We start from the raw sequence: 25,555 nt of genomic DNA on the forward strand, positions 1-25,555 counted from the left end.
AAGAAAATTATTGAGTCACAACCTAATTTAAAAAAAAAAAAATGGAATAATCAAGTACATAGTTTATAATGCAACATATTTTGTGAATCTCTTCTCATATAAATGTATATGTATATATAGTGGGTTATAATTTTTAAATGAATTTCTTACTATATGTTGTGGTCCAAAAGTTAGACCATATGTGCTACTAGAGAGTGAAGCCATATACAGTTGGGCATTTCTAAAATGAAAGCACCGTACCAGTCATCCATACTTAAAATTTAACTACATACATTTAGTTAAATAAATCACCCCTTGTTTATTTAAATAGTATGACTAATTCCACATGTTACACCCAGAATTTATGCCCTAGAACAACAATGAGATGGGAAGTGTGGATTCACACTTCACTCAGTGGGTTCTCCTGTGGTTATAGTGAAAGCCATCGAGCATATTTTTCTGCCGGTGTTCAAAGATCCATACCATCCAAGCAATATGACCTCTAAACATATGCCAACAATCTGGTGGGATGCTGGAGAAAATATCTGGCTGCCGTGCTGAATTTATTAACAGAAGTAGTATTGTGGTCCTCATGGCACATTTTTAAGGAGTTTTTAAAGAGTGTTTTAACTATATGCAATCTTTGCCTTAGTCTCAACTTTGGAATATAACCAGCAAATAAGATGTAGTTCGCATTAGCTATTGCAAATTGAGTTGCTTTTATAGTATCTTCCAGATTTTCCTGCCGTTGTTTTAACAAGCAGGACTCATATTGTTGGCATTTGTATTACCTACCCATTAAAACATTTTCTATGAACCCTCCATGTCTGCATACTCTGAATATCCTTACATATCATAAACTATTTGGTCTTTCTCTTCCACAGAATTCTGTGAGTTTGGTACTAGAAAGAATCTTAAAGACCTTTGAAGTTATTAAAAGATGCCCAACCAGGATTTTATCACCCAGTCATTGCTGAGGTGCTGAATGAGGATGTTTCCATTAAGCGTTAACACACACCATGCCTGCGTTTTATCTGACTTCTCTGTGCAATGCTGCTGCTGTTGGCAGTAGTGCTGGTGGTACCACCACTATTTTACAGAAGAGGAAACAGGCCAGAGTTCCAGGCCTACTGAGTAACGTCTTTCCTTTAGACTCTGCTACTTTTTAATGCCTAGGTATTTAATATCTAGAATCCGATGTCCTGAAAGGAGCTGACATGCTTGAAGCATTTTTCAGGTACTTTAATATTGGCTTCATAAAATCTCGTCAGATACATGAATTTTATCTTAAAGATTCAATTTGGCCATCATTTGATGCCTTAATTGCCTTCCTATCCCCCAGCTTCGAGGGGTGAAATAGAACTCGATGATAAAACACCACAAATGAGTCTGAGGAGGGTATTTTATCTCAGAATTTTCAATCTAAGGATGAGCTTCAACGTAGCTGTCACTTGGGAACCATCTGTTGCAAATGACCACTGAGGCAAGCTTTGGATCCACTCCTGGTCAGTTTACTGTGGTTCTTTTATATTACTATTCTTTGGAATTGGAAGGCCTAAGTGGTAGCTGGGTCCAGCATTAGGGAATCTGTGTGTGGCAGCTAAATCAAGATATAGCTGACATCCAAACCATTTTAGCATGTGGATGTCCCTAATTCTCCAGCACTTAAAATGGTTGCCAGAGCAAATATTTACTGAGAACCCACTAGCTATGCAGTGTTCTGGGATTCGGAATACAGCAACAAACAGAACATCTGGCCTAGATTATTTTTGTCATAGCCAAGGTTTTTAGAAATGTGTCTAAGGAAATAGGCTTTGAGATCAGGAGTTTTGAATAAGATGCATTGAACAATAGCTACATTTGAAATGTGGAAAATTTTTTTGATTTTTGTTTTTATTTTTATTCTTGGTTCTCTGTTTTCAAAAGGTCGATAGGAAATACTGTTGCTGTGTTTTAACAAGTTTGCCAATTTCTGTGCGTGTTTACAGCCTGAGGTTAATTGGTAAACTATTCTGATTATTCGTTTTAATTTAAAACTAAAATTTAATTTATGGTTCGCGACTTTGACTTTTCATTCCTAACATCCAATAGATTTTTATGTTGTTTCTAAGTATATTTCTCTCCGTGTTCCTGGGTACCATATATTCAACATAACCAAAAAGGAATGAGATTTAGAAGCTGGAAGACCAGAGTTTTTCTGGCTCTCTTACTTGAGCAGCTTTGATATTGCCAAGTCATTTCAATGTCTCTAAGTCTTCTATAAAGTAATACAAGATCACCTACCATGGCTACATCACAAGGTCGTTTGAGGAAGAGTGAGATAATTAAAATGCTTTGAAAACTTTACTGTGCAAATGTAAGGAACTTAGCCACAAGTATGTGCTAGGTACTGTCTTTTGCTTGCTAGAGATATGAAGATGAGTAATGCAGAGGAATAATGACAAATAGGATGCAAGCATTTTGAGGCTTTGAGCCTGAATTAAGTTACTTGGCTTATCTGGAATTTACCCTACAGGAGCATGTCCAATAAGGGAGAAAACTGGAAGAGGCAGAGGCAGGAAAATCTTGAAAACTATGGGAAATAGTTTGATTTTTGTTCTACCAGCAATGGGAGTTGCAGGGCTTTTATGAGCATTACTGTTTTACACATCTGAGAAAAATCAGTGGAACTTGGTGCCTGGTTTTGTTTAGACATAGAATAAGTCAACTGTTAACATTTTTACCTGTAAATAATTCCCACACTAATGTCAGAAATGGGGAGGGGAAATAATGAGTTTTTAAAACTCGAGAAATGGGAGTGATAGTGTCTCAAACTGGAGCTGCCTAGCAGTCACTTATGTTTATAAAATATTAATTGAATGGGGAAAGAGTTGAGAGCTAGAAAATCACTGTAGAGATGAGCGTCTCCTAAAGTGATCTCTTTGCCTTTCTTATATTTAGTTTCTCCTCCTGCTACTATCAAATTATCCTTTAATACGTAATTCCTCTTGCTCAATGTTTTAAGAGTCCTCTTATATCCAGGACTGAGTTCACATTCCTTGGCTTAATTTAAGTCTGATGTCCAAGGTATCTTTTAAGAGTTTGGCCTAAAACTCCATCTGCCCTACCCGTCTAACTGGTCTTGGTCCCCTCTACAAATAAATCAACCCAGCCAGGTGGATTTACTCCATGTCACTTGGTGATGCATGCTTACCTTCTAAAGAACTTCTCTCCTCTTTTTGGTCAACATCCAAACTTTGAGGTCCCAAATTCTGGCCTTAATTATAACCAGTCCCCTTAACTCTTTTTCTTCAGTTCTGTTTTATGTGCTTTTTCACCCATACTTGGATTATATAACAACAGTAGTCCCCCCTCTCTCCCCCACTCATCTGCTGGGGATATGTTCTAAGACCCCTAGTGGATGCCTAAAACTGTGGATAGTGAATCCTATACATACTGTCTTTTCCTATACATACATACCTACCTATGATAAAGTTTACAATCACAGCTGATTTTAGTGGGGAGCCTGAGACAGCATTGTTCCCTCAACCATAACCTATCCAACCCACTAAGCCATTTACCATTTCAAATTTTAAGTGACAGGAAAGCAAAGGAGCTCTACAACATGGGCTAGATGACCAGAGCCCCTCTTGCAAGTTTCCTCAAGATGTCTGTGTGCTTTATGTTAGCAGCTGGCACCCTTTGATGCTCACTGCCAACCGGCATCAGGATTAACCAGCTGGAATGGTCTGTTGAATCAGCTTCTGAGTAATGCTGTTCCAGTGCTGCAATCCTGGGACATTAAAGTGCAAAGGAATCAAATCTGGGCCCACAGAGTGGGTGAGGTGAGGACAGTGAGTAGATAGTGATATGTACAAACCTCTTTAAAAGTAGGGGTTTTTTTTGGGCGGGGGGGGGGGGTGTTGTCTCCCACTGTTACTTAGCCCTTTGGGAGAGCAGGAGGAGTAAGAGGATGAGGAGAAATAAGTGGCTAAAATTCTCTCTGGAGTAGTCATTCCATTCGTTGAAGATGTGGAGACCTTTAGAGTTGTCTGTGGAAGGAAGGTGGTCATAGGTGGAGGGTGAGGAGACACCAAATCAAATAACATACTTCCTAATTGATTAGTTGTTGTATCTAAGATAAATTCTAATTCTTATTAACCAACACTCGATCTTTCCATGGTGTTTTTAAACTGTGCACTTCTGAATAAACTGCATTATCTAATACCGTTCATTCAGTAATAGCGTGCACCTCATACTGAAATCCAGAACTGTTACAACAGCAGCATCAATAGAACTTGTCAAAATCCTAGCCCCATTCCAGAGCAGGGGAATTAGAAACCCTGGGAATGGAGCCCAGCAATCTGTTTTGCCAAGGCCACCAGGTGAATGTACTGCACACTCAAGTTGGATTAACATGGTCTTTTGTGTTCTACCTAACTCCTCCAGCTGTTAGCGCGAGACTCTCTTCTACAGGACTTAGGGAACAACTGTTATCTGGACACAAGAGTGCCTATACCTCCCTCAACAGCTCTCAAACTTTCTTAGAAGGAAAAGAAAGAGGGAAGTGGGGGGAAGCATATTCCATTACACTGAAAGAGGAATGTTACAACATAATTGTAAACTAAATCTTTTGCCACCTTCTCTTGGTTTCCAATATTAGAAGTTATCCATTAATTATCTTTGCTAACTGCATGAAGATGATTATTAACAAATTCAAGTCTTTGCCATAACTGAAGGTTAGAGAAACACTGGTCTTGAAAAAATTTTTCTGTAACGAATTTACTGTTTATTTTAACCTCCTGTACATAGTGGGTTTGTGATGGTGTTTTGCTGCTCCATATCCTCTTGTTTGAGCTCAGACCTCAACAATGTGAGATGTTCCTTTTGGGTTTAATTCTCTATCCTTTCCTAAGATGAAGAAAAAAACCCTGTCCTGCCACATGCACCTCAATGTTCATTAAATTACCCAAACATAAAAGGGGATGGAAAACCTTCACTGTCTCTCTGGTCCAGCCTGCGTCACTCTGGAGGAGGTAGACTATACAAGTGATCGAGTGTTATTTGGGAAGAAAAATACAAAATGATTTATTATCTGGGTCTTGGTTCTTAGTGGTTCATACATACCTTTTCTAACTACAGCAGCAGAAAGTGTAGTCAATAATTGCAAGTAAATGGGAACTGGCTTTTAAAAAGGCCGACCTCAGCTAAATATAGTAAGCTATACTCCAGCTGATACATCCTAAATGCATATCTACAATGGCCATTTGGTTTGACTACCCCATATTTATGTCTTTCCACTAACCCTCACAACCCTAACATCTAAAAGTAGTCCAGTTGAGATAATAAATCCAAACTAATCAAACTAAGTATAAGGAAGATAATTTTAATGAACATACAATACCAGTCTACCATTAATGTTGTAAAGTTGGGGAATATAATGCAGAATGATAAATAGTCATCGTTATGACCTATAATTCACCAATAGTGTGAATTATAGGTTACCACTCTGGCCAGACTTTATAAGCTTCCAGGCCTCAGGCTGAGGGTTAATCCAAACAAAAAAGGTTACTGCTTACACTTATCAGTATTCACTTGTTTTTCATAATTTACCGGAACTGGAAAAAAAAAGTATAACAAAATGTATACAATTTAGTAATTGTACAAAACAATTTAGTGAGACGATATTAGTTACAATCACCAAAATAAAGATGCAAAATACTTTTCATTGCCACTTCCATGAAAAGTTCAGATAAATAAGAAGTCATCAGCAGAAAGGTCACAACAGAAGCATTTTAAACTTTACAAACAGGAAAGGTCAAGCTTCAATGCTGCAGATACAACCATTCAGAGGCTCCCCATGCTGCCATGGTATTACTGGAACGTTTTTCAGAGTCTATCATCTACACAAGCCATCAGCTCTCCAAGACCAACACTTGAAGCATGAGATGTAATACAAAATAAGAAGTTTTTATTACTTATATAAAACTTGTACATTAAAAAAAATAACATTCAACACCTCTGCTGACCCCCTGAGAAAGCTAAGAGCTTTATGGGTCCATCAAAGAGCACTGTATGGATGTTTCAGTCACCAACCTCCTGGCCACAGGAACGAGCAAGGCACAATCCTCCGGGGCCATTCACACGGCACCTTCACTGGCTCTGCAAGCTGACGTACACTTCATTAGGCTCGGCAAGCAAGCCAAGATTTCCTGGACAATTAAAGAACACTATTCTTCTCTGACCTAAGTTTACAGTGTTTTATCAGTATACATGTTAATTTACTTCCTGAACACTTTTAATAAACTCCTAGCATAAGAAGCTCCATTACAACATATAGAGATTTGACACAATTCTTTACAAAAAAAACTATCTAAATTTTTCAGCTAAATAAATTTAAGTATCTTTTAAGAAATTAAAGTTGGCTTAGAGAAATGGTATTTTTCTTTCAAACCTGTTTTCCACCCTCTGAGTTCTGAGAGGAACTTGTATACAAGTCCATAATAAACAGTCTCCTTTATCTAAGCAATATTAAGAGCTCTCGTATCTGAGAGCACAAAACTCTGTTTCTTAAAGCCTTATGTTGAAAGATACGTTATAGCCAATCTAGACAAACATTTATATTTCGACAAGAGACCTCTGAATAGCCTGCAGAGATAAATGCAGTGATTTGTTTTCTTGATAGAGAACTATTTAGCACTGCTCAGCACATTATTCTGTAGTTGGGGAATAAGAGTAATTCTTCTTGTGAAGAAAGCAGGTCCTCTTCTGAAGACTCATGTTGGCTACCCCAAAAGAAATCTCAAAATAGACCAGCACCAAATGAAGTATTAGTTTACAAAAAATAAACTTAGCTCTTATTTCTTAAAGTTCTACAACCCAGGCTTAATAAATTAACTTTGAAATCATGAGTTTTGTCAGCTACAATATAATTTAAAAATCCATTTTCAACTCAGGCGTGGGAGGAGTGGGAGAAGGATCAATCTCACACTGATCTCCATGAACTCCATGAATTTCATCAAAAGAAAGCACTTCTTTCCAGCTTGTGTTCTATTTCAGAAGTGAGCTGTGGATTAGCATCTGTGATGCTTTAAAGCATAATATCCATGTTGAGATCTCTCCAAAGAGCACAGCATGTAAAGCACTAAACTGTCTTGGGATCTGAGGAATCTGCATGGAAAGAAGGACCTCGGACTTTTCTGAAAGAGCCAAACACCAAGCAGTTGTCTCACTGATCGTATCTATTCATCCTCAAGACGACACTGCATTGAGCTTTTTAATTCACAGATTTTATGTCAGTCCTTTAGAACCCAATGCCCGTGTTTTGGTTCAGAACTGTCAGGCTCCTTAAGTGGCTTTCTCAGTGCAAGTTCCTTGGAGGTCTTGTAAATTTATCTTTGACCTATGGCAACAAAAGACAAAGTAGAGATATACAAAATAATAAGAATGCAGAATTTTAAGTTGGGACTAACATATCTGAAGAGTAGATTTTTATACTGCATGTTTTAAGTACAGGGGAAACGTGTTAAATAAATCTTTAAGTCTTACCTGTTGTGAAGCATGTGACTTTGGACAAGATGTCCTGCTGCCAATGCTGCCATCAGTGACAACTCCCCAGCCAAAACTGTACCACACACAATTCTGGCAAGCTGCCGGGCATTTTCCCCAGGATTGTCTTTGCATGCTCCCTGAACACCTAGCATCTGTAGCCAGGGAGAGACAGAGCAGGACTCATCCTTCAAGTCATGGCGACAACTTCCTACTCAAGCAACTAACATAAGGGCGACTACAATGGCATAGAATTAGGCTCCATTAAAAGCATTAAATTTCCAAAATTTGAGAGCCAGTCCTGACAATGTATATACCACAGTTAATATAACATCCACACCCTGGCTGGCACTGCCCTTACTCAGAGTAGATAAACATTCTTTGCTCTCTTAATATACTTCTCAATTTACTAAGCATAAGCCTAAATGTGCTTACTTGGACACACTAAATTAGGCGTAAGGGAAACAAAGAATGAAAAGGCTGCTAAAATATTGCAGCGTCCGGTAGAAACACAGAGGATCTCAGCAGCTCGGAATAGGCTAGAGATCCCTGGACTCTGTGCCCGAAATGTCATACCTGCAAACAGGCTTGCTGAGGGAGCAGGTTGGTCCCACCACCTATGGTTCCTATTTCTATAGATGGCATGGTACAACTGATATACAAATCTTCATTTGTGGGACCACTTGTTTCCATTAAAGTGATGCAGTTTGAACTAACAACATTCTGTGCTGGATCCTAAAAAAATAAAAATAAAAATGAAACAATATAAAACTTCTCTTACTTAGAACAACAAAAGAGAAGGGAAGTGGAGGCGGGAGCCCTCACCTGTCCACAGGCAATATAAATGGCAGTGACAATGTTTGCCGCATGGGCATTGTAGCCTCCAATGCACCCAGCCATGGCAGAGCCCACCAGATTCTTATTAATGTTGACTTCAATCATAGCTTCTGTAGTACTCTTTAATATCTATAAAACAGAGAGTTATACACATTTCACATCTTCCAACAGAGATTCAGGGATGTGTTATCCAGATCTATCTTTCTGTACCTTCAGAAAACAAGGGAGTTTAGACATCACCCCATTTAAGCTCTGACCTCAATAAAGAGTATCAGTTCAGCTTGTTCCTATGAATGTCATTGGCAGACACATGAGCGTGATAAAACCATCTTTAATGTGAAACATATACCCACATATTAAACTTAACTTAAAATGTCAAGACTCCTTTCTCCAATTTTTTAATCCAATTAAAGATTAACAAAATGAAATATTTATCCAATCACTCACTTCTCTGACAACCTTGGCTGGAATGACAGCTTCACAAACAACAGACTTTCCTCTTCCCTCTATCCAATTTATAGCAGCAGGTTTCTTGTCGGTACAATAGTTACCACTAAGTGCTAGGATCTGCATTTCAGGGAAATATTCATGGAGTTTTGAAAGTGCTTTCTCTGTACCCTATTAACAACAACAAAAAAAATTACATTAAAATTCACAAAGTTATTTACAGATCAGAGGCTTTATTTGTATCTAATAATACTAATACTTCTAACTACAATAGTTATATTAATATTTTTATTTCTAATAACTATACTTCGAAGAAACTAAAGTAATAGCTGTTTTATTAACTATTGGTGACTAATTTCTCAAGCAGATATAGATCCCTAATGTTTCTGTCTAGGTATAAAAATGACCTTCTTTGTCATGATGAATAGAACATAGATGACAGTATTAAAAAATACTCAAAAAGAATACTCATATTCATGTCACTGAGGAGTGAGTAACCCAACTCATGACCAAGGCTTCATAAATTGCCTCTTCTGGTTATTAAATTGTTACCTACAACCCCAAGTGACCAAGCCTGCAAAGAAAAGCCAAACTTCAAAGTAAATCTTGTTAATGGGAAGTTGTTGGAATTTACATTACATAAAGTATAAAAAAGACTTTCAATGACTTCCAACTAAGTGAAATTAATTCATTTAACCACTCTTCAATAACTCAAAACATACTTGTGGCTAATTAAAAAATACTTAATTATGGTAAAACACACATAACATAGAATTTATCACATTAACCATTTTCAAGGTGACTAACTGCTGTTCAGTAGTTTAAAGTACATTCAAGTCGTTGTACAACCAATTTCCAGAACTCTTTTAATCTTGCAAAGCTGAAACTCTATACCCATTAAATAATAACTCTCCATTCTACTTTCTCCTCAGCCTCTGGCAACCAGCATACTACTTTCTATCTCTCTGAATTTAATCTAGGTACCTCATAAGTGAAAATTATACAGTATTTATCTTTTTGTAACCAGAGTATTTCCCTTAGCAAGTGAACCTCAAGGTTCATCCACATTTAGCATATGTTAGAATTTCCTTTCTTTCTAGGGTTGAATAATATTCCATTGTATATAAACACCACATTTTGTTTATCCATTCATCCATCAATGGACACTCAGGCTGCTTCTACCTTCTGGCTATTGTGAATAATGCTTCTATGAACAAGGGTGTACAAATGATCTCTTTGAGACCCTGCTTTCAGTTCTTTGGGGTAGATACCTAGAAATGAAATTGCTAGATCACAGTAATTCTATTTTTCTTTTTATTGCTGTTTATTGGCAATTTTTTAAAGCTTATGCATTTAGTCACTATCATCTCTTTCTGAATAATCCTTATAAATAGTTAAACCAAAAAATATTTTGCTAGCCTAATTGACTTTAACATTTTACACTTGTGTCTGGTAAATAACATATCAGTAGAATAAACGTAAGCCATATATAATCTTCTTAAAAGGATATAATTAAAATAACCATACTATACATATGAGCTTGACCTCTTGAATATAAGACTTATCAAGTCTCTAGAAGAGGTCAGCTTTCATGGTTTATAAGACAAAATTTTAAAGTGTTAACCCTAAGGTTTTCCTCAGCTTCCCTGAATAGACCCAGAACATATACAATGCTAAGTCTAAATTAAATATATCATATACAAACAACACTGGTAAACAAATGCCTGATTTATATAACATGAATTACATAAATCAATATTTACCTTTCGATGAAAATCTTTCAATCAAGTAATACTTTGAGTAGTAGTGGATGTGCATGGCACAATATTAGAAGTACAGGAGGACATAAAGTAGACAGTGAGTCTGCTCCCTACCTGTCTCCCTGACATCTGAGCTACCCTCTCCTGAATAATCAATTTTTCAAGTTCTGGTATAGTTCATACATGCTTACCTTTGTCACCATGTTCATCCCCATGGCATCACCTGATTGGGACTGGAAACGAATATAAAGGTTGCGTCCAGCCATACTCATATGAAGTTTCTGTAGACGTGCAAATCTGCCAACAAAAGAAGCAAAGATGTTTTATTTTTTTAAGAAAATGGAAGTCATCCTAAAATCTAGTTTAGTTGATTCATTTTACACATAAGAGAAACCTCATGAAGATTACTTATTAGTGTAATTTCTTCTTTTACCTAACATTGTATTAGAATACTATATAGATTCTGCTTCATTCTTAGGTGCTGAAAGAAGGGAGAGCTACAGACAGCCATTTCATCATAGATAAATTTTAAAAGTCCAAATAAAAGCAAGAATATAAGCTTGGGGTTATTATCATTTGTATCAATTATACTTCTTGATAAATTTAATTTTCTGTATTAAAAATAAATCTTCTATACTAATATTTACTTCGATCCTGCTTCCAAAATCTTTTTTCTCAGGCAATTCAGCTCTAGGGCAATTCTAAGTCAAAATTCTTCTAGAAAAAAGTAACAGTATAATCAAAGTGAGCCCTGTAAAGCCAACACCATATTTTTCTAATTTACCTTTATGGAAGTATTCATTTGGATTAACATTCTGCTCCCCTGCCCCAAACCAAGCATTACTATTACCCATTTAAAATAAATAGATTTAAAATTGATATTTTGCTGTCATTTTAAGCAGGCAATATTTTAACAGTTACATTTAATGATCAAAGAAGATGGCAAACTGGTTTTAAATAAACAATGCACTTACAAACACACATACACACCTGCTGGTGCTATCAAATGCCTCCTTTATCACTGTGAACCCTTCAGGTGTCTCAAGCCAGGCCTTCACTTCTGCAGAGTCAGAAGCCCGGGGAAAACGTACCACTGGACCCCGAGTCATCCCATCTGCAAGGATTCGGCTGCTGGCACCTCCACCAAGCTATGCAAAGTATATTATGGAAAAACATATTAATCCTGACAACAATTCTGTTTGTTTCAAAAGGTATCCTTGATTGGCCCCAAATCTATACCCATCGACTGGCCTGTTATATTCTAAAACAGGCAAATATATAAATGCCAACTTACACCTATTGCTCTGCAGCCTCTATTAGTGCTGGCCACAAGACAGCCTTCTGTTGTTGCCATTGGAACCTGGAATTCTCTTCCATCCAAGCACAGAGGTCCTGCCACTCCGACAGGGATGGGCACATATCCAATAACATTCTCACAGCAAGTTCCCGTCACCTAAAAGGTAAAGTTAGGGGCCAAGTGAAAAACTATATTGCAAATATACAGCCCTCATTAATAACTTTCTTCAAACTTAACCCTTCCATGTATTTTTCAACAAAATTTTTATTTACTCTTTTAAAGTACATAAGATACTAAAATATTTAAGTAACGACTATAAACAACAGAAAAAGTATTTTGAATTTCTATGACCTATATATATCATAAGCAGAATATAAAATTGCAGTAAAATGGCATAAAAAGGAAAATATTTTATAAAACTACATACTATAAACTATAAAAAGCTAAAGATTAAAAAGTTATAAAATAAACCTCCTCAAATCAAGAAAATAACATACCAAGGAGTAGTTATAGTCCCTATAAGGAAGATACTGGAGAGAAGAAGGCTCTGGAAGTTTTTTGGAAAGTAACTGTCGGCGAATAGATACACCTCGTTCGTGGGTTTCCATCAGAGCTTCCAATTTGTAAGCTGGGATATGCTTAGCATTGACTAATTGGATGATTTCAGTATCACTAAGGAATTTTGCACCTTTCTAAAGAAATGAAAAAAAAATGGGAGGGGGTTGAGGGAGAGATGACAAAAAATTTGAACTGTATTTCATATTATTCATACTAAGTAAATCATTTAATACAAACAATGCTCTCAATAAAGACAAAACACAAATAAGAAGAGAACCCAAATGACTTTGGAATTCTAAAGATGATGTGAGTAGAAATAATATTAAAATGAAAGCAAATTCTTTAGAAAAATGTGAAAACTAAACAAATATAAGACCAAAACACTAAATTTTGCAAGTAAAATCCATAGGGAAAAAATCCATAATTAAAATTCTGACACCTACCCTATAAATTTTGCTAACCCTGAATACAGCAAGACAGCTGAGATATTAGTACACATGTTAATAGGAATGAGGGAAAGGAAAGTGATAAAGAAAAACAGACACAACACATATTCCCACTCATATGCACATAGATCAAGAAATGAAACAGATTAAGAAGAATGGAACACAAGGCCACACTAAAACATGAGTGGGCCCATAAGGTTATGTAGGCAGAAGGTAAAATAAGCTTTCTCATAAGCATCAAGCTTACTTTAAAAAACAAAAACAAAAACCCTTTCTTCTACCTTTGAGGCTCATTTCTATATTAGACCTCTTCCAGGCCTCAACACATATATGAGAATATAGTAATTGCTCATCTTTATGATAAACAGTAACAAAGTAGAAAGAGCACTGACGCTTGAGTCAGTAAATCTTGGACTCTTGATACCAGCTTTACCACTTCTTAGATGTATTACTTTGTGAAATACATAAATCTCCTGGAACCTTCTCATCTAAAAAAAAAGGAAATTATTCCATCAACCTGGCAAGGTTGTGGGGGATAAATAAGACCAGTACCTATAAACTATGCAAAATGGTGCCCAGAACTTAGCAGATACTCAATAGCTATCGCTTCCTTTCTTCCTTTAAAAAAAAAAAAAAAAAAGCTCCTTTTCTAAAGAAAAATACCAAGCTTGAGTTTTATTTTCCTCACCTCTGAATTCCCAAATATCTGTAGACATTCTTCAGTTGGCCGAGGCTCCTTGGGAAGTTCAATTTCAGGTTCCTGTGTCTCTAGTTCCGGTGAAGTATTAAATAAGGAGGAATTACCAACCACAAATGTCGCTCTGTTTGAGGTGTCAGTTTCTGCCACTAAGGGTTTTATAACCTCAACTGTTGAAGAGATCAAAAGAAATCTCACAACACTGAACATAAGTCAACTTCTTGACAAATTAGCATTGTAAGAACAGAAAATGAAGAGAGTGAAAAATTACCTTTTCTTTCTCTACTTATCCTTGTCTCCTCTTCCACTGCATGGAATTTCTGGTTATTTTTGACCACTATAGGATCACGTCTACAACAATCATCTGGGACTTTTTTGGGGGTCACCACAGGAGATGTGATAGGGTTTTTTAATGAGAGTGTGGATTCTGTCTCTGCTTGTTCGAAGAAGATGTACTTGACAGCCAGAAGGAGAGCTAAACTTAAGGTAATAACTTGTTCAACGTCCATGCTGATCATTCTAAATAAAAGAAGCAAATTAAAATATTATGACTCGTAAATAGAAAAGGCACAACCTAAACTTCTAGTAGCATAGAGTACCATGATTAAGATACAATAAAGTAGGTCTCAGGTAACTTACCTAGAGAGATAAAATTGCCAGAGGGAAACACTTGGTTCAATTCTCTTGGACACATTTTCATCCAATCCTAAAGAAACCTTAGAATTTTCTGCTGTACTGTTTTGAGGAGAAGGGTCGGCTATCCAGCGACTGTGAGCATGAACCAGAACCAAACCTAGAGACTAAAATAAATTTTTTTAAAAAATTATGTATCTTCCACATATCAGTGAAACCTAAACTTCTCATCCTTAGCAACTGGATAACCAGACACTATCTCCCATAGCCTCCCCTTACAATGAAAAGAAAGTCCCAAGCTTTCTGTGTGACTAAAGTAGTGGCCCCATTGAACTACTAACATTCCAAAGAATAGATATTCAGACAAGAGATAAAGTGGAAGAGAAGAACTTGAAAAATTTGTTTAGGGGAGAAATGCTAATAAATACCAGGAGCCTTAAAGAAAGGACAAAATTGAAAAGCAGAATATAACATTGGAACCGAAGATACTGAAGAGAGAAGAAAACTATGTAATTACCATAATCATTTTAACCCTCTGAGTAACAGGATTTGGTTTATTTTCTTCTTCTTCTAAAACTCGGGCAAAATGGCTGAGCTGCCAAATTGGACGACCCTCGCGGCTTTCCCGAGAAAGCTACAAAGTAAGTTAGTGTTATATTAGAAGGTATTGATTTTATTTAGGGGAACTGATATAATGAGATATTCTTCTTCTACTAATGCCATTATTAAGAACGGCTCTTACCTCTAAAACCAAGGACACACAAGCTGGGAAGAAAGTCATGAACACGAAGTAGTTGGCAAGAACTGACATGCAGCCAAAGCAGCACATAATTTCAAGCTGACGTACCCCTAGTTAGAGAAAAATTAAACTTATAATGAATAAAGTTATGTGTATTTTTGATGTTGCACACAGCACTCTTCACATAGGTAGACAAATACATGAAAATATTAATATGTTAATCCCTTTGCCATCTACCAGAAAAAGACTTAGGAACTCAGAAATGATGCCAAGCTGGAGAGCTCAGAGGAATAACTCTTAAGGGCAGATACCTTGTTCCCTCCCACGTCTCCCACAACACAATGCCGGGCACAGAGGTAGCATTTAAAACACATTTGATAATCCCTATTTTTTAAGTGTAGTACTGTTTTGCAATACAGATATTTAATGGAGCAAACCCTCCACTATTACACTATTGATCCGATCCCACTAGTTACCACAAAAGCAATTCGCTTGTGGACAAAAGATTTTTTATAAAAGTAAAACATACCCCCATTGTGCCATTCCTGATATAGTATCATAATAAATATTTTACTTGCACTACTAAACTTGGACTTCAGTATAACCTCTATGATATCTACTGATGTTCTAATAATTTTGATTAATTTCACCGACCTGTTTAAAAAATGATATACTGTAAAAAGGAAACTCAAGACTCAAAATTAACAACTGTTTCACTACAAAAGGTTTAAAGTATCATTTAGTAATCTTCTCCAATAGAAAGTAACAGAATTACAGAACTGGAAAAGACTTTAGATCACCAAATCTTTTTCACTTTACAAATAAACCTGAATATAAAACATTTTTCTAATGTCACTCATGTTAAATATATTTAAAAATATAAATAAAAAATGATTCCCTTTTTCCTATAAAAACTACCAACTAGAATACAAAAACTCAGTTTTATTTTATTTTCTGAATTGTAATAGATCATTTAGCTAAAAAGAATAAGAGTATACACCGTATTTTTAAAAAATTGTATGGTAATTACTCTCAAATATAGAAATTCAAGAGAATACAAAATTACATAATAAAAGCATTAAGAAAAACTTACATTTTTAATTGCAGTCATATATAATCTTTCCAACTTGAGACCAATGACCTCATACTCAACCAATGCTTTTTACAATTTGGTAATCTACTACTTTCCTGTGTACAACAGTAACTACTATTGTTGCCATAGCTTTCCAGGCATTCTTCCTGCCTCTGTCCCCAAGTAGTATCTCTGGGCCACTTTGCTACTACATAAAGAGCAATACCTTACATACTTCCAGAAAGTGAAGACTTTTTTCTTTTTTACTGGCTTTCCAAAGGGTTACTTCCTAGTTAATATGTGTTAATAAACCTGTCTTTATTTTGACCCTAAACCAAATCCCTATCATACAATTTCCATATAGCTGATAAATGTCTCCTAACTGGCTTTTTCAAATCTAATCACTTCTTTTGTCTACTTCTCTGACTAATCATGACAAAACTCATCACCCTACTTTCCATATTAGTTTCCACTGCTTTCCACATCAGTTTTAAACAAATAATCCTTGGTTTATGGCCCCCTACTAGTTTCTAACGAACCCTCTTCATCTTATATACTTTTTTTACTTGAATAAAATCACATAGGTATGTTTTCACCCAATCAAAAACATTTTTCTTGATTGTGGTGGTGGCTACATGGCTATATCTTTGTCAAAACGCAAAACTGTACCCAAAAAGAAATATTAAAGACTATACACTGTTAAAAATAATTTAAAAATTTATCTTCTTTGCTAAACAAAACTTTGTTGAATAACAGATTAAATAACTGAAAAATATTTACCCTCAGAAAGTTACAAGAAACATTATATATTTAATATACTACCCTGGTGAAGAGAACTCAACTAATAATGACAACTAACTACTCTCTTAAAAGTTAGATAATTTACTTCTAAAAGAAGTAGCCCCTTATTAAGGGCACTAAGGTACCAGGAAATATACTAGAATTGTATTTACTTAAGTGTGGCCTTCATAAGAAAGCCATGAAATCTAGTCCTAATGATATTGACAACAGCATGATATATTCATTCTGGCAAATTCCTATGCCAGAGCATAATTTCGCTCCTATATTAAATTGCTATTTAGTATCTAATTTTCTACTATCCAAGTAAGGATATATTGCATACTGTCTGATTAAATCTTCCCAACTTTCCTATTAGGTGTATCTAACTTAGCTCTCTGTCCAACTCCTCAATCTTGCACTATCTTCTACATAGCAATTAATATGCAAGGAACCAAATCACTAATATAGTGTAGACAACAGCAGGAGCTAGAAGGTATTTTATGGAAAAGCCTTGGAATACAATCTTAGTTAAAAATCAATTGAGAGAACAAACAAAAATACTACAAAGTCATCAAAAAAGTGGTATACAGAAAGATCACAAGAGTAGAAAACAAATCAATAAGCTGCTACTAAGTTAATATTAGTGTAGACAGACATAAGGTCAGATATAACCACATACTCATACAATTAAAAAATTTGAACAGTAATATCAGATTTTTAAAAGTCAGGATTTAAGAATAACCAATGCAATCTAATATGTTCTTTCTCTTTATGAAAATTTGTTAAAATGTATTAAAAATTGCTTACAAACCTGACATGGTACCCACTCCAATCACAAGGCATTCTACAAGAGCATCAAGGGTGAACGTGGGACCTAAAATTGCCATTCCACGAGCAATATTTTCCCTTACTTCATCCTACAATACAGACCAAACATATTAATGAGTATAAAGTATAAAACAATTTTTTAAAATGTTAGAGAGCATGCTAGAGCTTCTACTGAAATCTAACTTACTATGCAAAGAATAAAATATATAGTATAAGACTAACAGGCATTCAAAATGCAAAGTATGTTAATAATATAGAGGGTTTTAAAAAAAATACACACAATCGTGCCCTGCTTTCCCTTTCCACTGAAGAAAATATTTCTTGAAAAGATCTCTTTGAGGTGGTATATTAATCCTATCATTTAAATCTCATATAATTAAATCTTACAACATTTTATATTTTAGTTACCATTAACAGAAGTCCTTAGGTGTAAATTTTTTGAGACCACGTTAGTATTATGAAACCTAAATCATATCCTTGACAAATCATATCCTTGCTCAAATTATCATAAATATTGAGCAAATACATAATCAGGGCAGAAGTATATGCTATTTTATACTCAGATACTCTGATGAAAGATTACCAAAAATGTTATGTTCTTTAAAGTGACTAATGAACATTAGGATAAATCTTTAGGTGGGAAATAATGCTAGTGTTTTCAAGGGGCTTAGAAATAAATCTACCCCGAGACTCTCTTCCCTTAAATCTTATTTTGTTCACCAGTGTGTGTCACTAGGTAGATATTCTTACTTATCCAAAAGTCCAAAATAGTAGCTTAATTTCTGAAACCTTCAAAAAGAAAAATGAGGAATGTTCCAAATTCCAGGAGCTATGAAATTATAAAGGAGTTGTTACATAAACAGGATAGTTCCTAAGGCACTTAGGAAGGCCAGTCTTAGGATTCGACAATTAAACTACAATTGTAGGCAATTCCCAAATCTTGAATTATGGAGAAACTCTATTAACCCTTCCTATTAATGTAAACAAACAGAAAAAATAAATACTATTAACATTTATGTCTTATAAATAATACTTGCTTGTGAGTTGGAACTGAGGGCAAACTTTGCTAGTGCACTTGCTCTGGAAAGGTCAATCAAAAGTAGGAAAAAGGGCAAAGCCTCACTAGAAAAAAAAAAAAATCAAGATGATGAACTACATTTAACAAAGGGAAAAATATGGATTAAAAAGTCCTTCCTAAAACAAAATTTTTCCCCCCCATACATTGTATAGACCCTCTGGTATGTGTACATTTTTGAAGACCAGAAGGTATACCCTATACTCCAGACATCCTCAAAGTTAAACATTTTAGTTGATCAAAGCAATTGTTTAAAATGTAAATATATTTACACAGAAACACCTTTTGATAGTTTTATACAAAATGATCATCCTTAGTAGACAATGTCTCCTTGAATTAGCATGGGGGGAAAAAGTACAATATATACATGTAATTTTTTGTCATTAATCACTACTTGTGGAAGGATAAACTATAAACAACCTTACTGGAGAGTAAACTAGCAAAAATGGCATTCAAAGTCCTAAAAACTTACACAGCTAATATCCTATTTCTAAGAATGTATCCTAAAACAATGACTATGAATATGAACAAAAATTTAGCTACAAAGACATTCATCACAGTGTTGTTATTAACGCAGGAAATTAAATAACCTAATAATCCAATCCTACAGGATTAAGTAAATGAACTATAATATATTCATACATGTGAATACTAGATAGACATTACAAATAACTCAGTTTAGCATTAAAGACATGCAAAGATGTTGATAATTATTAGGCATAAAGAAGTTATAAAGCAGTGTATATAATATGATCTCAGAAATTTTCTTTAAATGTAAAAAAAAGGAAAAAGCATATATACCCAAATGTTAATAGGTATTAAAGTTAGCTAAATGATTATATGAAAACTTTCTTCATGTTTTCTATGAACTTCTGAAAATTTATATATTGCAACTTCATAATATGAAGAAAAGTTATAAAGTTCTTAACAATATGTTTTGAAAATAAAAGTATATTTATGCTTTAAATATACTTACTTCAAGCCTGTCAATTCTTTATCTAAGAAATGGATGACAACTGTACTGAATACAAAACTTGAGAAAATTGTGAAGAGGCCAGCAATACCTAAAATGACAAAATCAACAAACTAAAAAAACTTCATCCTTTATTACACAAATAATAACATACAGTCCCATACAATATTCTGAAAGAAATAATATTATTGTCTCCAAATTAATATTAAAGTCTCAAATATCAGAATGTCTAACTCCCAATAAGGAAACGCATGCAGCACACTCTAAGCAACACACATATTTCCATACACAATTGGAACAGGTGCAATTCTATAGCAAATACAAAAAAATCTGATGGCCTGTCAAGAAGTTAAATGTATAAAATGATTACCCAAAATATATTTTGATCCAAGTTGACGTAAATTCTGGAACTGGAAGTAAATATACAGGATTGCTATGCATCGCGTTATTGTCAGAATTATAATGTCACTGCTCAAAACATCCTATTGAGAAAGATAGAAAAAAATCACAATAGCTATAGCTTTTAAAACAATCAAAATATAAGAATTTTTATTTTGTATGCATCATTAGTTTACATCTTATAATATAAATGTAAGCACATTCAAATAAAAATACTAAATATGCAAATAAAAAATTAAATCCAAATTTTTACTCCAATTTTTAAATAATCCACAGTTTAAGCCAATCATTTTCATTGTTAATCTCTTATAGAAGTTATATTTCTAAAGTAGAGTCAATTACACTCATTTGTGTAGAAAAAGCAAAAGAAAAGTATTTCTAGTACATTTCCATACTATATAAGTAAATGGAAATTTGAGGTAAGTTCATGAATACTAAAATATTTTACTCATACCTTTTTTGATAATATGGTCTCTAAAAGGAAATATTCTTTAGAAAATGAAAATGTAATTTACTTGAGTCGATATCAAATTAATTTCACAAACCTCTTCAAACTTCGGACACTCGTAATTCCAACCACAGATCTTATCATTACCGGTAAACATGTTCATGGACATCATACAGATGGTCAGTGTCACTGTCCCTACTATGACTTCCCAGGGGTGGGAAGCCACAAAGAGGCCATGCATTCGGAAAAGTCTTGACAACATGGTAGCTACAGATCCTTGAATCCTAGAAAGAATATTATGTAGGAACACTTAGTATACAGCTCACTATACTTTTAGAAAAAGATTTCAAGGAAAAGTAAGTTGTAAACCCTGCTTTTGTATGCACAGTGTCTTGTACATGTAAATATTATTATTTGATAATACTCTTTATAATTTTGGAAAATAATTATTAAATTAAAATAAGGCTCTTATTAATTCTTTACTTACAACACTTAAATCCTCTATTATTCACTAGCAACCAACTTAACAGCTATTCCTTACAAATTATATGAATTAAACCATTTAAGATCAAACCAAACAAATATCTCAGCCCTTGATATTACTTGAACCAAGGAGGAGAGAAATATAGCAGAAAACAAAATGAGAAGCAATTATTCACATTTATTTTCTTATTACCCTTATGTAAAATGCATATAAGCATCATCTTCATTCTCTACATTCTGGTTATGCAAAAGGTAAGTATGAAAGAATCTACTCGTTGAGTGTCCTCCTATAAATCACCATCTTAGTTTATAATGCTCCTCAAGAGCAGGGTTCATTACACTTTAGCATTCCACCCAACATATGGCCTAATGTCACTAGCCAAATGATGTTTAATAAACCTTCCTAATGCTGCTGTCAACAGAGAAAAGTCTTTTCACGAACTTTTACAGCTTATCAACATGCTAAAACAGTACTTGAAAAAGAGGATGGCTAACCAAAGTAGGCATCTCTAGCATTCAAAAATTCCCAACAGAACATATAGGTAATTTTGATATAATGACTACCATGAGTAAACTTTCCCACATTTGCTGGCTAAATAATAATGATAATTTTAATATTCTGATTTAAAAAAGATCTAGTCTACGGCCATGCTACCCTGAACAAGCCCGATGCTGTCTGATTTCGGAAGCTAATTAAGCAGTGTCAGGCCTCGTTAGTACTTGGATGGGAGACCACCTAGAAAGACCAGGTGCTGTAATCATAAAAAATAAAAAAATAAAGGATTGTAAGCTGACAAGGTCCTTGCAATCTGTGAGGTCAATCAAGGGTTGCCTCACCTAAAAAATAAATTAAAAAATAAAAATAAAATGAAAAGTAGCTAATATAGTCACTGATCTCCAATACAGGAACTTGTAAGACTTCTCACTCTAAAATTAATACTTATGATAAAAGCATTATTAACTACCCATAAAAAGTCAGTTAAAGTTAAGATTTAAAAAGTAAGCCCACTGATTGACACACAGCAAGAATTCAAATTAATCTCATTTTCGGTAATAACCAAGAAAGGGACTCATTTATTGAAGACAGACAATAAAAAGGCATTATTTCTCAAGGCAGTCTTCTACGTTCTTTATATCTCAAGCATATAAAGAACTAGATATCTGGTTTCCAAACTGCAGGTCACAATTCTTCATTGGATCAATTAGATCATTAAATCAATTTTGAGTCAGAAAAAGACATTTTAAAATAAAATAACATAAAAAAATAGCTGTGGGTAAGACAAGTAGTATGGATAGGCTTACTTCTTGAAACTTTGCGTCATGAAACTATACATATATATGTGTACTGGCTTCCAACTATGTATTTCTTATTGTGGATCTCTATTTCAAAAGGCTGGCAGTCACTAAAATATATAAATGTGGCATGCATCTGCTTGTGTTTATTCATGCTTTCAACCTTCCTCTTTGAGTCTTATTCATTATTCTCTAGCACCTTGCACATATATATGGCAGTTGCTCAACAAATACCTGCTTAATTCAAAATAAATTCTTAAACTTCAGTAGTGTGCATTTTATTGATACCTCTGGAAACAGACCTAAAGATTACTTTTTTTAAAATTCAACAAGATATGGACACAAACCACTCCTCTTTTTGTTCCCCACTTAAAGGCTGAATGCAGTGGGTAGGGAAGAGAGGCTACATTTTATATACAATCCTGGAAAATGAACATCAATAACAACATTATTTTCTACTAAATTAGAAGAGACTTGCACTTAAGGTATTGGAGATTATTAATTATATCTTAGAATTAAATCCTACTTCATTAGAATCAAAAGCCTCCTAAGAGGCTAGATTTTCATGATAGTCTCCTATCACATAACTTCTTATATTAAAAAAAAAAAAAAAAAAAAAAAAAAAAAAAAAACCTACAAACGACTCTAAAGGATAAACTGGCATCAATGTCCCAGAAAATTAACTACACACACATTTCAAAACTAGTTTAAAATAACTTCAAACACTTCCTTCCCTAATAAACACTCTATTTAGATTATTCCCTATTGAGTCAACATATCCTTCACTATTTAAAAAGTTAATTCAGTTAAATTAAAATCTGGGCTGCTAACAGGAAGGCACCCCTCAATTTGATCAATAATCAGTTTAGCATTATCAACCTACAAATACATATTAGGCACATTATGTTTTCCCTCAAAAAGATTTCACGTTAGCATTGTCAATTCTGTGACATTTTTTCCTAGGTGTAAAATCATCTTTGTAACATTCAGAAAAAGATATACATACAATCCTATTAAACAATGCCAAATACAGAGAACCTGACCTATTTAGAAATACAAACTGAAATAACTGAATGTACACAGGTGTATCAAAAGTAACCATAATTATAAACACCCTCATTTCTCATGAGCACCCTCCCCATTTCTCTGTGATTATGCAAAGCATTTAAATGCCATAGACTCTAATCTTCCACCTTCATCAGCAGTTGCAAGTGGCATTAGCAGGCTACCAGACAGCTCATGCAAATTAAATAGGCAGTCTTTATGCCATATTGCAATACTAATAAATTTTACTTTAAAAATCCAGTAAAATAGGCAATATGTATGCCTTGCTTGTTCAGACTGAAGTATGCTGCAAACATTTCACAGATTCTTCAAAAGAATGGATAATTTGAAATCAATGGAATCCTCAAACTCTAATCCAATATGCTACAGAAACCACCTACCAAGGCCAATTGCAGAAAAGGATGCTTTGGCATCCCATTCTAATTCTTTCCTCCCACTCGGCATTCCTCCTGTGCTACACATTCCAGTATTTGATTATATACTACCTTACATTGTTCTCAAATTGCTGTGCACGTTTTTGTCTCTTTGAAGGCAAGCACCCCACCTTATACTAAGCTATTTTTAATTCCAACAGAATCTAGCATTCTGCTGCTCAACCTAGCATCTTAGAGGAAAATAATTTCTTGCACTGGAAATCAGGAAACCTGGATTCTACACCCAATCTATTATATGTTACTTGTTTATAAGTCACATCTCTTTATTTACATAGCTAGAGCTCCAAAGTTTTGACAAAGTATTGAGTGGAACTATATGAAACTGCTATTTCTATAGGTAAAAAAACAGCCAAATTTCAAATATCAGCAATTTCATGTGGGTCAACCTAAAACGAGATGGATATAAATGTGATTATCCATGGTCTAGAAACTAGATCATAAAAGAATTAAAAAAGCACATGTGTGCACACACACTGCTCATTTTGAAATGCTCATGCCGCTGGAGAGTTTTCATGTTAACTATGTAATCTTCACACAATTATTTTAACTTTCATGTTACTGATTGCCACTTGTCCTTATCGCCAATTTTATCAGAAATTCTGGAAAGATACTACAACAAAGAAGTCCCTCAAAATCCAATCTATCCATTTCCAATGGACATTCCAGGCCTTAGCTAGATCGCCTCTAAATCATAAAATGTCTTTCATTGTATGGAGAGAAAAATTCACAAGCAAACAAATAATACATTCTCTAGATTGTGAGATGCTGATATTATGTAAATTATTTAACACAGCCTGGAAACGAATGTTTCCTATAACTTTACAGCACCAAGAAGGCATGTCCTCAAGCCCTGAAATATTTCAAATGACAATTTAAGACGGAGTACATCAACCTTCTACCTCAAAGGTAAGTTTTTCCTAACTAAAACCAAATAATTCTGAAAAATCTATGTTTTGACTAAAGCACCAAGGAGACTATGCCTCTTACACACACACACACACACACACACACACACACACACACACACAAGAATCCTTTAATTCCTTGGGCGACTCCCTCTGTTAGGCTCTCCGTCCTTTCAACCCATTTCTCCTGAAAATAACAGGACATGTCTGTGCAGACTCACGGTTCCTTAATGGTTCTGACTTAGTCGCCACATATAGAGATCTTTCCCATCACTTTAAAGAAAGGTGCTGACGAACAGCACCGCCTGGGCGTGGACGCCTGCACCGGATGGACCTTCTCGGACCTGTACGGGACAGGCCGCTCCCTAGCCCCTCAGCATTTCCAGAATCGAGGGGCCTTCAAGGTCACCCTCCTGGCACCCTTTCCGCCCCGATGATCGTGACAGCGCAGCCAGCACTACCTACATCGAACAGGGGAAGCAAACGCTACTACGCCCCGCCGCCCGCCGCTCAGGCCCAGCCTGGCCCCCAGGTTCCCCTGATAACAGTGCAGGCCGCCGCTCCGCCGGCCGCACCTCAAGGACGTCTCGCAGTCCCCGCGGGAAAGGGCCCCCACACCCTCAAAGCCACAACTGCCGCTCCCGCCAGGTCCACAGGAGGTTCCGGCCGCTCCTTCCCAGGGTTGAGCACAGCTCGAAAACCTCCACCAACGCCGCCCTAATCTCGCTCCCACTCACCGCCGTCCCGCTTGCCTCCTTCCGAGCCCCTCTTCGCCGCCACCTTCCGCCTCACCTCCCGATCTCACTAGAGGCCACCTAACCACCGCGTCGGCGCTCCGTCTACCTCCAGTCGACAGAGACGCGGAGCGGAAGAAATCTTC

At 35.4% G+C, this 25,555-nt stretch overlaps 1 protein-coding gene across 1 annotated transcript; it reads right to left on the reverse strand.

Annotated features, from left to right (window-relative positions):
- Window positions 1–5,609: 5,609 nt before the first annotated feature.
- On the reverse strand, window positions 5,610–25,555 carry HMGCR (3-hydroxy-3-methylglutaryl-CoA reductase). The gene is made up of 20 exons (XM_016137139.2): window positions 25,413–25,555; window positions 20,593–20,779; window positions 20,019–20,130; window positions 19,652–19,739; window positions 18,638–18,722; window positions 17,584–17,689; window positions 14,924–15,030; window positions 14,699–14,815; window positions 14,188–14,348; window positions 13,820–14,067; window positions 13,540–13,718; window positions 12,345–12,539; window positions 11,845–12,003; window positions 11,541–11,698; window positions 10,742–10,847; window positions 8,791–8,961; window positions 8,332–8,472; window positions 8,083–8,241; window positions 7,507–7,661; window positions 5,610–7,360 (listed from the first exon to the last, which is right to left on the reverse strand). The coding sequence occupies exons 2-20, from the start codon at window positions 20,755–20,757 to the stop codon at window positions 7,306–7,308; spliced, it is 2,667 nt and encodes an 888-aa protein (XP_015992625.2). The 5' UTR covers window positions 20,758–20,779; window positions 25,413–25,555; the 3' UTR covers window positions 5,610–7,305.

The sequence above is a fragment of the Rousettus aegyptiacus genome, unplaced genomic scaffold, assembly GCF_014176215.1.
Source record: "Rousettus aegyptiacus isolate mRouAeg1 unplaced genomic scaffold, mRouAeg1.p scaffold_m13_p_8, whole genome shotgun sequence".
NCBI lineage: Eukaryota > Metazoa > Chordata > Mammalia > Chiroptera > Pteropodidae > Rousettus > Rousettus aegyptiacus.